This window comes from Ranitomeya imitator, chromosome 9 (genome assembly GCF_032444005.1).
Source record: "Ranitomeya imitator isolate aRanImi1 chromosome 9, aRanImi1.pri, whole genome shotgun sequence".
In the NCBI taxonomy this organism is placed as follows: Eukaryota; Metazoa; Chordata; class Amphibia; order Anura; family Dendrobatidae; genus Ranitomeya; species Ranitomeya imitator.
Window position 1 is genome coordinate 19,307,031 of NC_091290.1, and position 12,824 is coordinate 19,319,854.

General features: G+C 52.6%; 1 protein-coding gene and 1 long non-coding RNA gene across 2 annotated transcripts in view; one reads left to right on the forward strand and one right to left on the reverse strand.

Annotated features, from left to right (window-relative positions):
- The window catches only part of LOC138648881 (uncharacterized), a 400,375-nt gene that overhangs the window by 146,132 nt on the left and 241,419 nt on the right, over positions 1-12,824 (forward strand). The gene's annotated exons all lie outside the window — the stretch shown is intronic.
- HSD17B12 (hydroxysteroid 17-beta dehydrogenase 12) overlaps positions 1-12,824 on the reverse strand; it is a 124,062-nt gene that overhangs the window by 26,320 nt on the left and 84,918 nt on the right. Inside the window, exon 4 of the mRNA XM_069739127.1 lies at positions 8,730-8,840. Within this exon, the coding sequence (XP_069595228.1) occupies positions 8,730-8,840 (111 nt within the window). The remainder of the gene's footprint in view (positions 1-8,729; positions 8,841-12,824) is intronic.

Genomic DNA, 12,824 nt, shown 5'->3' on the forward strand with positions numbered 1-12,824 from the left:
AGCTGTTAGTAGGTCATTAGAGACTTTAGTGAGGGCAGTTTCAGTAGAGTGTAAAGAGCGGAAACCAGATTGAAGAGGGTCGAGAAGAGAGTTATCTGAGAGATAGCGGGTAAGACGGGAGTGGACCAGGCGTTCGAGGAGTTTAGAGATGAAGGGAAGATTAGAGACAGGTCTATAATTAGCGGCACAGTTTTGGTCGAGGGATGGTTTTTTAAGTAATGGATGTATGATGGCATGCTTAAATGAGGAGGGAAAAATACCGGAAGTGAGGGAAAGGTTGAATATTTTTGTTAGGTGAGAGGTGACAGCCGGGGAAAGGGACTGGAGGAAATGTGACGGAATGGGGTCACTGGTGCAAGTGGTCGGGCGAGAAGATGCAAGGAGCCTGCTTACTTCTTCTTCTGTAACTGGTTCAAAGTCAGAGAGTGAGCTAGATGCAGTGGGGGAGGGAGGACAGTGCATGGTATGAAGAGATTGGGAGATTATTTCCTGTCGAATATGGTCAATTTTTTCTTTGAAGTAATTGGCCAGATTGTCAGCACGGAGATCCGTGGTTGGGGCCTGCGCTCTTGGGTTGAGTAGGGACTGGAACGTGTCAAAGAGACGTTTAGGGTTATTGGACAGGGAGGTGATGAGGGTGTTGAAGTAGGTTTGTTTGGAGAGGTGAAGGGCAGAATTGTATGTCTTTAGCATGAACTTATAATGGATGAAATCTTCGGGTAGATTAGATTTTCTCCACAGACGTTCTGCGCACCTGGAGCACCGCTGCAGGAAACGTGTTTGCAGCGTGTGCCACGGTTGTTGCCGTCTGTGCCGAGTTGTTTTATGTATAGGAGGAGCAGCTTCATCCAGGGCACTTTGCAGGGTTTCATTGTAATGCTTCAGAGCAGAATCAGGACATGAGATGGAGGAGATTGGGGCCAATGAGGACTGCAAGTTCTTCATAAGTTCCTGGGTGTTAATGGCCTGTATGTTTCTATAAGTGTGGAAAGTGGGGGTGACCTGAGCGGGATGGCAGTTCTTGATAGAGAATGAAAGAAGGTGGTGGTCAGAGAGTGGGAGAGGGGAGTTTGTGAAATCATCCACTGAGCAAAGCCGGGAGAAGACCAAGTCAAGGGAGTTTCCATCTTCATGTGTTGGCGAGTTAGTATGCTGCGAGAGGCCGAAAGAGGAGGTTAGAGCCAAAAGGTGAGAAGCAGATGGGGAGAGGGGAGAGGCAATAGGGATGTTGAAATCACCCATGATAAGGGTGGGGGTGTCACAGGAAAGAAAGTGTGGAAGCCAGGTGGCAAAGTGATCCAGGAACTGATGAGAGGGGCCGGGAGGACGATACACCACCACCACTCGCATGGAGAAGGGGACGTAGAGTCTGACCACATGGACCTCAAAGGAAGGGAAGACAAGTGAGGGTACTTGGGGGATAACTTGGAAAGTACATTTTGGTGAAAGGAGCAGACCAATGCCTCCACCTGCTCTGTTGTCCGATCTTGGGGTATGAGAAAAGTGTAGTGCACCATATGAAAGAGCAGCAGCAGCGGTGGTGTCTGACTGCTGGATCCAGGTTTCAGTAAGAGCCAGGAGATTAAGAGAATTAGAAAGGAAGAAGTCATGGATGAAGGAGAGTTTATTACACACAGAGCGAGAATTCCAAAGGGCACAATTCAAAGAGACAGAAGGCATGCAGGGAATATTAATAAGGTTAGAGGGGTTTCTGGGTGTAGCAATTGGGAGGTTTGACTGGCTATAACATGGGGGGCCGGGGTTTGGAGAGATGTCTCCAGCAACTAGGAGGAGGAGGATCGAAAGAGTGAGCAGATGGTTAAGTGATATATATATATATATATAATAAATATATAAATTATATATATAATACATACATATACACAAACACACAGCAGGGGTGTAACATTTCGGTGTCATCTCTCACACCGGTCACTGGATGTACAACATGGCTCCTCATGGCAGAGACCTCTGAGGATCATTAAAAAAAAAAGAATTGTTCTACATAAAGATGGCTGAGGCTATAAGAAGATTGCCAACACCCTGACACTGAGCTGCACATGGTGGCCCAGACCATACCGCGGTGTAACAAGACAGATTCCCCCCAGAACCAGCCTCACCATGGATGACCACAGAAGGTGAGGGCACGTGCTCAGCGTCATATCCAGGGGTCGTCTGGTCATCAATGCTGCAGAGATTACTGGGGTGGGGGGGGGTCCGCCTGTCAGTGCGCAGACCATACACATTGCTGCAGAGCTTACAGGGGTGGGGGGTCCGCCTGTCAGTGCGCAGACCATACATATTGCTGCAGAGGTTACAGGGGTGGGGGGTCCGCCTGTCAGAGCGCAGACCATACACATTGCTACAGAGGTTACAGGGGTGGGGGGTCCGCCTGTCAGTGCACAGACCATACACATTACTGCAGAGGTTACAGGGGTGGGGGGGTCCGCCTGTCAGTGCTCAGACCGTACACATTGCTGCAGAGGTTACAGGGGTGGGGGGTCCGCCTGTCAGTGCGCAGACCATACACATTGCTGCAGAGCTTACAGGGGTGGGGGGTCCGCCTGTCAGTGCGCAGACCATACATATTGCTGCAGAGGTTACAGGGGTGGGGGGTCCGCCTGTCAGAGCGCAGACCATACACATTGCTACAGAGGTTACAGGGGTGGGGGGTCCGCCTGTCAGTGCACAGACCATACACATTACTGCAGAGGTTACAGGGGTGGGGGGGTCCGCCTGTCAGTGCTCAGACCGTACACATTGCTGCAGAGGTTACAGGGGTGGGGGGGTCCGCCTGTCAGTGCTCAGACCATACACATTGCTGCAGAGGTTACAGGGGTGGGGGTCCGCCTGTCAGTGCTCAGACCATACACATTGCTGCAGAGGTTACAGGGGTGGGGGGTCCGCCTGTCAGTGCTCAGACCGTACACATTGCTGCAGAGGTTACAGGGGTGGAGGGTCCGCCTGTCAGAGCGCAGACCATACACATTGCTACAGAGGTTACAGGGGTGGGGGGTCCGCCTGTCACTGCTCAGACCATACACATTGCTGCAGAGGTTACAGGGGTGGGGGGTCCGCCTGTCAGTGCTCAGACCATACACATTACTGCAGAGGTTACAGGGGTGGGGGGTCCGCCTGTCAGTGCTCAGACCATACACATTACTGCAGAGGTTACAGGGGTGGGGGGTCCGCCTGTCAGTGCGCAGACCATACATATTGCTGCAGAGGTTACAGGGGTGGGGGGTCCGCCTGTCAGTGCTCAGACCATACACATTGCTGCAGAGGTTACAGGGGTGGGGGGGTCCGCCTGTCAGTGCTCAGACCGTACACATTGCTGCAGAGGTTACAGGGGTGGAGGGTCCGCCTGTCAGAGCGCAGACCATACACATTGCTACAGAGGTTACAGGGGTGGGGGGGTCCGCCTGTCACTGCTCAGACCATACACATTGCTGCAGAGGTTACAGGGGTGGAGGGTCCGCCTGTCAGAGCGCAGACCATACACATTGCTACAGAGGTTACAGGGGTGGGGGGGTCCGCCTGTCAGTGCTCAGACCATACACATTACTGCAGAGGTTACAGGGCTGGGGGGTCCGCCTGTCAGTGCTCAGACCGTACACATTGCTGCAGAGGTTACAGGGGTGGAGGGTCCGCCTGTCAGAGCGCAGACCATACACATTGCTACAGAGGTTACAGGGGTGGGGGGTCCGCCTGTCAGTGCGCAGACCATACATATTGCTGCAGAGGTTACAGGGGTGGGGGGTCCATCTGTCAGTGCGCAGACCATACACATTACTGCAGAGGTTACAGGGGTGGGGGGTCCGCCTGTCAGTGCTCAGACCGTACACATTGCTGCAGAGGTTACAGGGGTGGAGGGTCCGCCTGTCAGAGCGCAGACCATACACATTGCTACAGAGGTTACAGGGGTGGGGGGTCCGCCTGTCAGAGCGCAGACCATACACATTGCTACAGAGGTTACAGGGGTGGGGGGGTCCGCCTGTCACTGCTCAGACCATACACATTGCTGCAGAGGTTACAGGGGTAGGTGGTCCGCCTGTCAGAGCGCAGACCATACACAATACTGCAGAGGTTACAGGGGTGGGGGGTCCGCCTGTCAGTGCTCAGACCATACACATTGCTGCAGAGGTTACAGGGGTAGGTGGTCCGCCTGTCAGTGCTCAGACCATACACAATACTGCAGAGGTTACAGGGGTGGGGGGGTCCGCCTGTCAGTGCACAGAGGTTACAGGGGTGGGGGGTCCGCCTGTCAGTGCGCAGACCATACACATTGCTGCAGAGGTTACAGGGGTGGGGGGGTCCGCCAGTCAGTGCGCAGAGGTTAAAGGGGTGGGGGGTCCGCCTGTCAGTGCGCAGACCATACACATTGCTGCAGAGGTTACAGGGGTGGGGGGGTCCGCCAGTCAGTGCTCAGACCATACACAATACTGCAGAGGTTACAGGGGTGGGGGGTCCGCCAGTCAGTGCGCAGACCATACACATTGCTGCAGAGGTTACAGGGGTGGGGGGGTCCACCTGTCAGTGCGCAGACCATACACATTGCTGCAGAGGTTACAGGGGTGGGGGGGTCCGCCAGTCAGTGCGCAGAGGTTACAGGGGTGGGGGGTCCGCCTGTCAGTGCGCAGACCATACACATTGCTGCAGAGGTTTCAGGGGTGGGGGGGTCCGCCAGTCAGTGCACAGAGGTTACAGGGGTGGGGGGTCCGCCTGTCAGTGCGCAGACCATACACATTGCTGCAGAGGTTACAGGGGTGGGGGATCCACCTGTCAGTACGCAGACCATACACATTGCTGCAGAGGTTACAGGGGTGGGGGGGTCCGCCTGTCAGTGCTCAGACCATACAAATTGCTGCAGAGGTTACAGGGGTAGGGGGTCCGCCTGTCAGTGCTCAGACCATACACAATACTGCAGAGGTTACAGGGGTGGGGGGTCCGCCTGTCAGTGCTCAGACCATACATATTGCTGCAGAGGTTACAGGGGTGGGGGGTCCACCTGTCAGTACGCAGACCATACACATTGCTGCAGAGGTTACATGGGTAGGTGGTCCGCCTGTCAGTGCTCAGACCATACACATTGCTGCAGAGGTTACAGGGGTGGGGGGTCCGCCAGTCAGTGCTCAGACCATACACATTACTGCAGAGGTTACAGGGGTGGGGGGTCCACCTGTCAGTACGCAGACCATACACATTGTTACAGGGGTAGGGGGTCCGCCTGTCAGTGCTCAGACCATACACAATACTGCAGAGGTTACAGGGGTGGGGGGTCCGCCTGTCAGTGCTCAGACCATACATATTGCTGCAGAGGTTACAGGGGTGGGGGGTCCGCCTGTCAGTGCGCAGACCATACACATTGCTGCAGAGGTTACAGGGGTAGGTGGTCCGCCTGTCAGTGCTCAGACCATACACATTGCTGCAGAGGTTACAGGGGTGGGGGGTCCGCCAGTCAGTGCTCAGACCATACACATTACTGCAGAGGTTACAGGGGTGGGGGGTCCACCTGTCAGTACGCAGACCATACACATTGTTACAGGGGTAGGGGGTCCGCCTGTCAGTGCTCAGACCATACACAATACTGCAGAGGTTACAGGGGTGGGGGGTCCGCCTGTCAGTGCTCAGACCATACATATTGCTGCAGAGGTTACAGGGGTGGGGGGTCCACCTGTCAGTACGCAGACCATACACATTGCTGCAGAGGTTACATGGGTAGGTGGTCCGCCTGTCAGTGCTCAGACCATACACAATACTGCAGAGGTTACAGGGGTGGGGGGTCCGCCAGTCAGTGCTCAGACCATACACATTACTGCAGAGGTTACAGGGGTGGGGGGGTCCGCCAGTCAGTGCGCAGACCATACACATTGCTGCAGAGGTTACAGGGGTGGGGGGTCCGCCTGTCAGTGCTCAGACCATACACAATACTGCAGAGGTTACAGGGGTGGGGGGTCCGCCAGTCAGTGCTCAGACCATACATAATACTGCAGAGGTTACAGGGGTGGGGGGTCCGCCAGTCAGAGCGCAGACCATACATATTGCTGCAGAGGTTACAGGGGTGGGGGGTCCGCCAGTCAGTGCTCAGACCATACACATTACTGCAGAGGTTACAGGGGTGGGGGGGTCCGCCAGTCAGTGCGCAGACCATACACATTGCTGCAGAGGTTACAGGGGTGGGGGGTCCACCTGTCAGTGCGCAGACCATACACATTGCTGCAGAGGTTACAGGGGTAGGGGGTCCGCCTGTCAGTGCTCAGACCATACATATTGCTGCAGAGGTTACAGGGGTGGGGGGCCCGCCAGTCAGTGCGCAGAGCATACGCCACCGCACACTGCATCACATTGGCCTGTACAGCTGTCGTCACAGAAGGAAGACTCTTCTAAAGATGATGCACAAGAAAGCTGCAAACACTGTGCTGAAGACAAGCAGACTAAGGACATGGATTAATGCAACCTCGTTCTGTGGTCTGATGAGACCAAGAAACTTACTTGGTGTAGAGAGTGTGAAGAGAGTGTGTGTGTGTGTGTGTGTGTGTGTGTGTGTGTGTGTGTGTGTGTGTGTGTGAGACAGCAGCCAGGTGAGGAGCACGAAGACAAGTGTGTCCTGCCTACAGTCAAGCATGGTGGTGGGAGTGTCATGGACTGGGGATGCATGAATGCTGCCGGCTATGGGGGGGCCACAGTTCATTGACCGAACCATGAATGCCAACACGTACTGTTACAAACTGAAGAAGAGCATGATCCCCTCCCTTCAGAAATGGGGCTGCAGGGCAATACTCCAACATGAAAACGACTCAAAACACCTCCGAGACGACCACTGCCTTGCTAAAGAAACTAAAGGCAAAGGTCCTTGGCTGGCCAAGCATCTCTCCAGACCTAAACCCTATTGGGCCTCAGCTGTTCGTAAGGGCGGCTTTAACCTTTGCCAGACATCCGCATTAAGGGGAATCTCTGGTGAACACTGGTTGTGTTACAAAGCAGCGAAAAGAAGGGTACAAAAGAGCACGTCTATGAAGAGTATGACAACATGATCTGCTAGAAATGAACGAGTCCACGGCGAGGAGACGAATCCTCAGCTACAGGCCGGCGCCGATCTCCTGGCATCCAGCACCATGTTAAGTAAATCCATGGAGTTGCAATTCATAGTCCACAAATTGCAGAAAGTTCTCGCCCCGATGTGCTGCCCCCACAAGTCATTTACTATGGGGTAAAGCTCCAGTGAGACGATGCGCCACGCAGGCCAGGGGGTGACATCTGCTGAAGACGACATGGACTGACCCATAACCGGTGCTATCGGCAGCCTCCGCCTGTACTGTGCGGCTTGTAGTGGCCATCAATAAAGCTGCAGGCAAACTCTGAGATCGGCCATGGCACCCAGAGGAAAGAGAACCCGCATGGAAGACACCACCATCTGTCCACGTGCCGGACACATTAGAGGGTTACCAGCCATGTTATATAATGTGGTACAGCACTAAGGCTGCCATAGACCGAATAAATTACCAACTATTCCTCCATATACAAAAACGAGCCTTCATGTGTTATCAATAGGGAGAGAGGAGTAAGCTGCGGCCAGACCCCCTCAATAACATCTGTCCCACTCCAACCCCCTCTATCCGACCTCTGAGCCCCTCACTGTCTCTCCCTCCAAACCCCAATGCTCTCCAATGAAAATTAAGGATTGGGCATGTTGAAATCCAACATGCCCATTCATTCTTTTCCTGACATCTTCCACTGGGGAACACACCGGAAACCCCCACATCAATGATCAGCTCAAATCCTTCTCCATCTGCCCCGTGTGTATCAGACCTTCACCAAGATACCACAATGCAGCCGGTGGAGTCATCAAAGCTACAGATCAGGCTCCTCACTTACAGCCTTTAAAGTATGTAATATTGGGAATGATATTGGGGGCCAACGTTTCTATTTACCCCTGTAATAGCTGCCACACATCCCTCATCCTTATATGTATCATTAGGGGGCGTTTTACAAAATCCTGGGACTTAAAGAACATGATTAGATGGACCCATTGCAAACAACGGCCAAGAAGGGGACTGCACTCTCCTATCTTGTATACCCCCAGTATTGTTGGCGCATATACACACTTGCGGACACTAGATGGCAGCAAACACCAAGGAGCAGAGAAGCCTTTTTTCCGCAGGATGGAGACACTCGCTGCCAGATGATCTGAAGGCACCGGACGATTCCCCAAAGCTGTGTCTGAATGAAAAAGTGCACGAATGCAAAACCTACCGTAAAATCGGCATCGACGGAGGGATCCGGCTGCGGGACGGCCGATGACTGCACCTCTGTGAGCCACGGGGAAGCTAATATTGAGCGATTTTACTTACATGTAAGCGTCATCCGGCTACACCCCAAAACACAGAGGTGGATATTATCTTACAGCCCGGGGGTCCGACACTTAAAGTGGACCTCTAACCCCCAACCGGTGTTCTAATTACCGCTCGTCCCACGCACTATGGCCGCTCATAGTATGGCCGATCACCGCTGCTTTCCAGCACAGGCACCTTAACGTCATGTTCACACCTGCAAAAAGGCTTTATCTTTTTCACTTTTTTTTAGTGAATAGCAATCTTCCCACATTATAGCGATTTTGCTGTGTTTGTGCAGATCCGAAGCAGTGATTTTTATGCATATTTTTCTGGGATTCTGCACTTAAAAAAAAAATAAATGGTGTTTTTCACATGCATTTTTTTTTTGTCACTTACCCAAGACCCCGATCTCCAGACCCTTCAATCCTGCTTCAATGCGGTCATAGATTCCTGCGGGGTTCCCAAAATCTACAGCGATCACCTTGGTCTCCACTTTAAATTTCTCTCCTGTAAAACAAAAAACAAACAAGAGCGATAAATCGCAGGTTCTCTGACTCGCTAGTAAAGTCCCCTGATAATCAGTGGATCAAAGTTTTCCCTTGTTGGGACCCCCAGCAATCAGCTGTAATCTGGGGGGTTTCATTTCCCTGCAGCGTCATTCGCATGGCTGGGAACATGGTCGGGACACATCCCCCTGATGGAGAGACGCTGTGTGACCGCTTCATCACACGGAGATGAGGGGCCAAATTCCCCTCCGGCCCATCTATAACGTGCAAGTATTATGGATTCCATAAAATGCACGATACTGTAAGGCAGGGAGGGGAACCTCGGGCCCGCGGGACTTTTACAGCCCTTGATGACATTTTATCCGGCCCAGGGACAGCAGCTGTATTTTGCCGGCCCATTACTTTGTTCTTGCTCAGGACGCAGAGGCGAGTGCAATGAAAGATTACGTCCTGAAACCAGTGCCAGGATGGACATTGTGGGCAGAGTAAGCGAGCAATTTCTACGGCCCCCGAAGGATGGTATAAATATCCTAATGGACCTTGGCAGAAAAAAATAAAGAAGATTCCCCACTCCTGCGGTAAGGTGACAGGCAGCCATCTAGGCTATGTGCACACGTTGCAGATTTGACTGTGGAATTTTCTGTGCAGATTCTGAATTTGTTGGCAGAAAACGCAGGTCACAATCTGCACTTTTTTTGGTATGTGCACACGTTGCAGATTTTTGTGCAGATTTCTTCCTTTTTTTTTCCCCCTGCAGATTTCTATTATGGAATGGGTGCAGAAACGCAGCAGTTCTGCACAAAGAATTGACATGGTGTTTTTGAATCTGCTGCGTTTTCTGTGCAGATTTTTCTACACCATTAGCACAGCATTTTTATTTTGCCATTGATTTACATTGTACTGTAAATCACTTGCAGATCTGCAGCGTTTCTGCGTGGAAAAAAAAGCTGCAGTTCTGCAGGAAATCTGCAACGTGTGCACATACCCTTATACTCACATACAAGGTTGTGTCCGGACCCAACAGCCCCCACTCACATCATGGTGCCCTGACACACAGTAATGGAGGGGTCCACTGCGGCACATAGCAGCATTGGACAACTGATTGTCCTTCCATGCCCCACAAGACCCCGGGCGTACACCGGGAACAGCCCCAAGAGACCCCGGCAGTACACCGGGAACAACCCCACAAGACCCCGGGCGTACACCGGGAACAGCCCCAAGAGACCCCAGCAGTACACCGGGAACAACCCCACAAGACCCCGGGCGTACACTGGGAACAGCCCCAAGAGACCACGGCAGTACACCGGGAACAACCCCACGAGACCCCGGGAACAACCCCCGAGACCCCGGCAGTACACCGGGAACAACCCCACAAGACCCCAGGCGTGCACTGGGAACAGCCCCACAAGACCCCGGGCAGTACACCGGGAACAGCCCCAAGAGACCCCGGCAGTACACCGGGAACAACCCCACAAGACCCCGGGCGTACACCGGGAACAGCCCCAAGAGACCCCGGCAGTACACCGGGAACAACCCCACAAGACCCCAGGAACAACCCCACGAGACCCCGGGAACAACCCCACGAGACCCCAGCAGTACACCGGGAACAACCCCACGAGACCCTGGGAACAACCCCACGAGACCCTGGGAACAGACCCACGAGACCCCAGGCGTACACCGGGAACAGCCCCACGAGACCCGGCTTACATCAGGAACAGCCCCACGAGGCCCAGGCGTACACTGGAAACAGCCCCACGAAACCCGGGCGTACACCAGAACAGCCCCACAAGAACCGGCTTACATCAGGAACAGCCCCACGAGGCCCAGGCGTACTCCGGGAACAGCCCCACGAGACACGGGCGTACACTGGGAACAGCCCCACGAGACACGGGCGTACTCCGGGAACAGCCCCATGAGAACCGGCTTACATCAGGAACAGCCTCACGAGACCCGACGTACATCGGGAACAGCCTCGCGAGACCTGGTATATACCGGGAACAGCCCCACGTGACCCAGTGTATATAAGAAACACCGGGCATATAGTGCAAAAGCACAAGACCCCGCGTATACTGGGAACACACATTTGAACCTCGCACCGCCGTCTCCAAGACTTCTCCCGTGCTGCGCCAGCTCTCTGGAATGCACTTCCTCAGACGATCAGACTGATACCTAGCCCCGACCTATTCAAGCGCGCTTTAAAAACCCATCTCTTCAAAACAAGCCTACCCCATCAACTACTCAGTAAACTAACTTTGCCCTGTTCCCTCCTTCCAAATATTATCTGCATGTGAATCTGCACCCTACTATTCATCTGTCCCCACACCCTCCATGCACACGATAACTGCACTTGATACTTGACTATTGCACTTAAACACACGGGCTGATGACCGGATCATGCAGCTTTATATGAAAATCCCTATTTATTATAATTGCCAGACCTGTAATAAGCTCTTTTCACCTATTGTGTCCCCCATTTCCTGGTAGATTGTAAGCTTGCGAGCAGGGACCTCACCCCTAATGTCACTGTTTAAATTGTCTTAACTTGTACTGAATTTATTGTCTGTACATGTCCCCGCTTAGGCTTCTTTCACACTAGCGTCGGAATCTTCCCGTCGCAATGCATCAGGGAGAGATTCCGACGCTAGCGTTTGCTGCATTGCACAATGGGTGCAGCGGATGCATTTTTCCGGCGCATCCGCTGCCCCATTGTAAAATGCGGGGAGGTGGGGGCGGAGTTCCGGCCGCGCATGCGCGGTCGGAAAAAGCGGTCCGTCAGGAGAAAAAAACGTTACATATAGCGTTTTTTGCTCCCGACGGTCCGCCAAAGCACGACGCATCCGTCGCAAGACGGATGCGAAGTGTGGCAATCCGTCGCAAATGCGTCGTCAATAGAAGTCTATGGGGAAAAAACGCATCCTGCAAGCACTTTTGCAGGATGTTTTTTCTGTAAAACGACGCATTGTGACGGATTTAAAAAAACACTAGTGTCAAAGTACCCTTAATTGTAAAGTGCTGCGGAATTTGTTGGCACTATATAAATAAAATTATTATTATTTGAAAGATCTCGGGTAACATTTCCAAGAAAGGGCGATGAAGCCCCCAGTCGGATGAGTCAACCCCTTTAATAATCACATGGTCGAACTCAGCCAGCAATCAACAATTCATCTGTAAAGACACCATGTATGATGTGATATACAACGGAAGTAGAAGCAGCACAGAGTATTTCAGGAATGGAGCAAAGAGAAGCTCCAAGTGTATACATCAAAAGTGACTATATTGTGGTGGGTCTTGTGGGGTTTTCTATTTTTTTGTGTTTTTTCACTGTATAGGCTTCACAGACTGTGGGCCTGTGCCCAAAAGATTTTAAAAAAAAAAACACTATGCAGCAGGCTTGTCGAGGGTCCTTTGGGTCACTGCACACCTCCTCTGTATGGGAGAGAGCCCTTATACACACCTGATGCAAAAGGCCAATATCCTCCCCATAAAAGTCAATGGAATCCATCCATCCGTTTTTCCAGACTCCATTGACTTCCATGTCTTCCCTTGTGTCTGATGGCCGCCCCGTGCTCACAGTTTGGTTGCCAATTACGGTACATATATCGGGCTGGAGGATCCCTTTAAGTGGCCGTAGCTTTCTAACCATGACTGACCCCTCTACACGGATGAGTGCATGGCGTTTGGTGTATTGCGAGCAGTAAGCGGACCACGTCAGGAGCACAAGCTGCACGCTACATCAGTCATTCATTAAAGTGCGGCCACTAAATCCAGGCATGAAACATGAATGACACACGAGTCCTGCCGGCCAGATGGCTGCTTGAATGAAAAAAAAATATATAATAATTAAAGACTGGGAAAAAAAAAAAGAGAAGAATATTTATCTGTAGCTGTAAGGACGCAGGGTATGTGAGGACAGGCGTCTGCTGCACCGTGACTCACCGCTCGCTGATCGTGCCGCTCGCCCATCACACAGGTTTTCCATCTAATC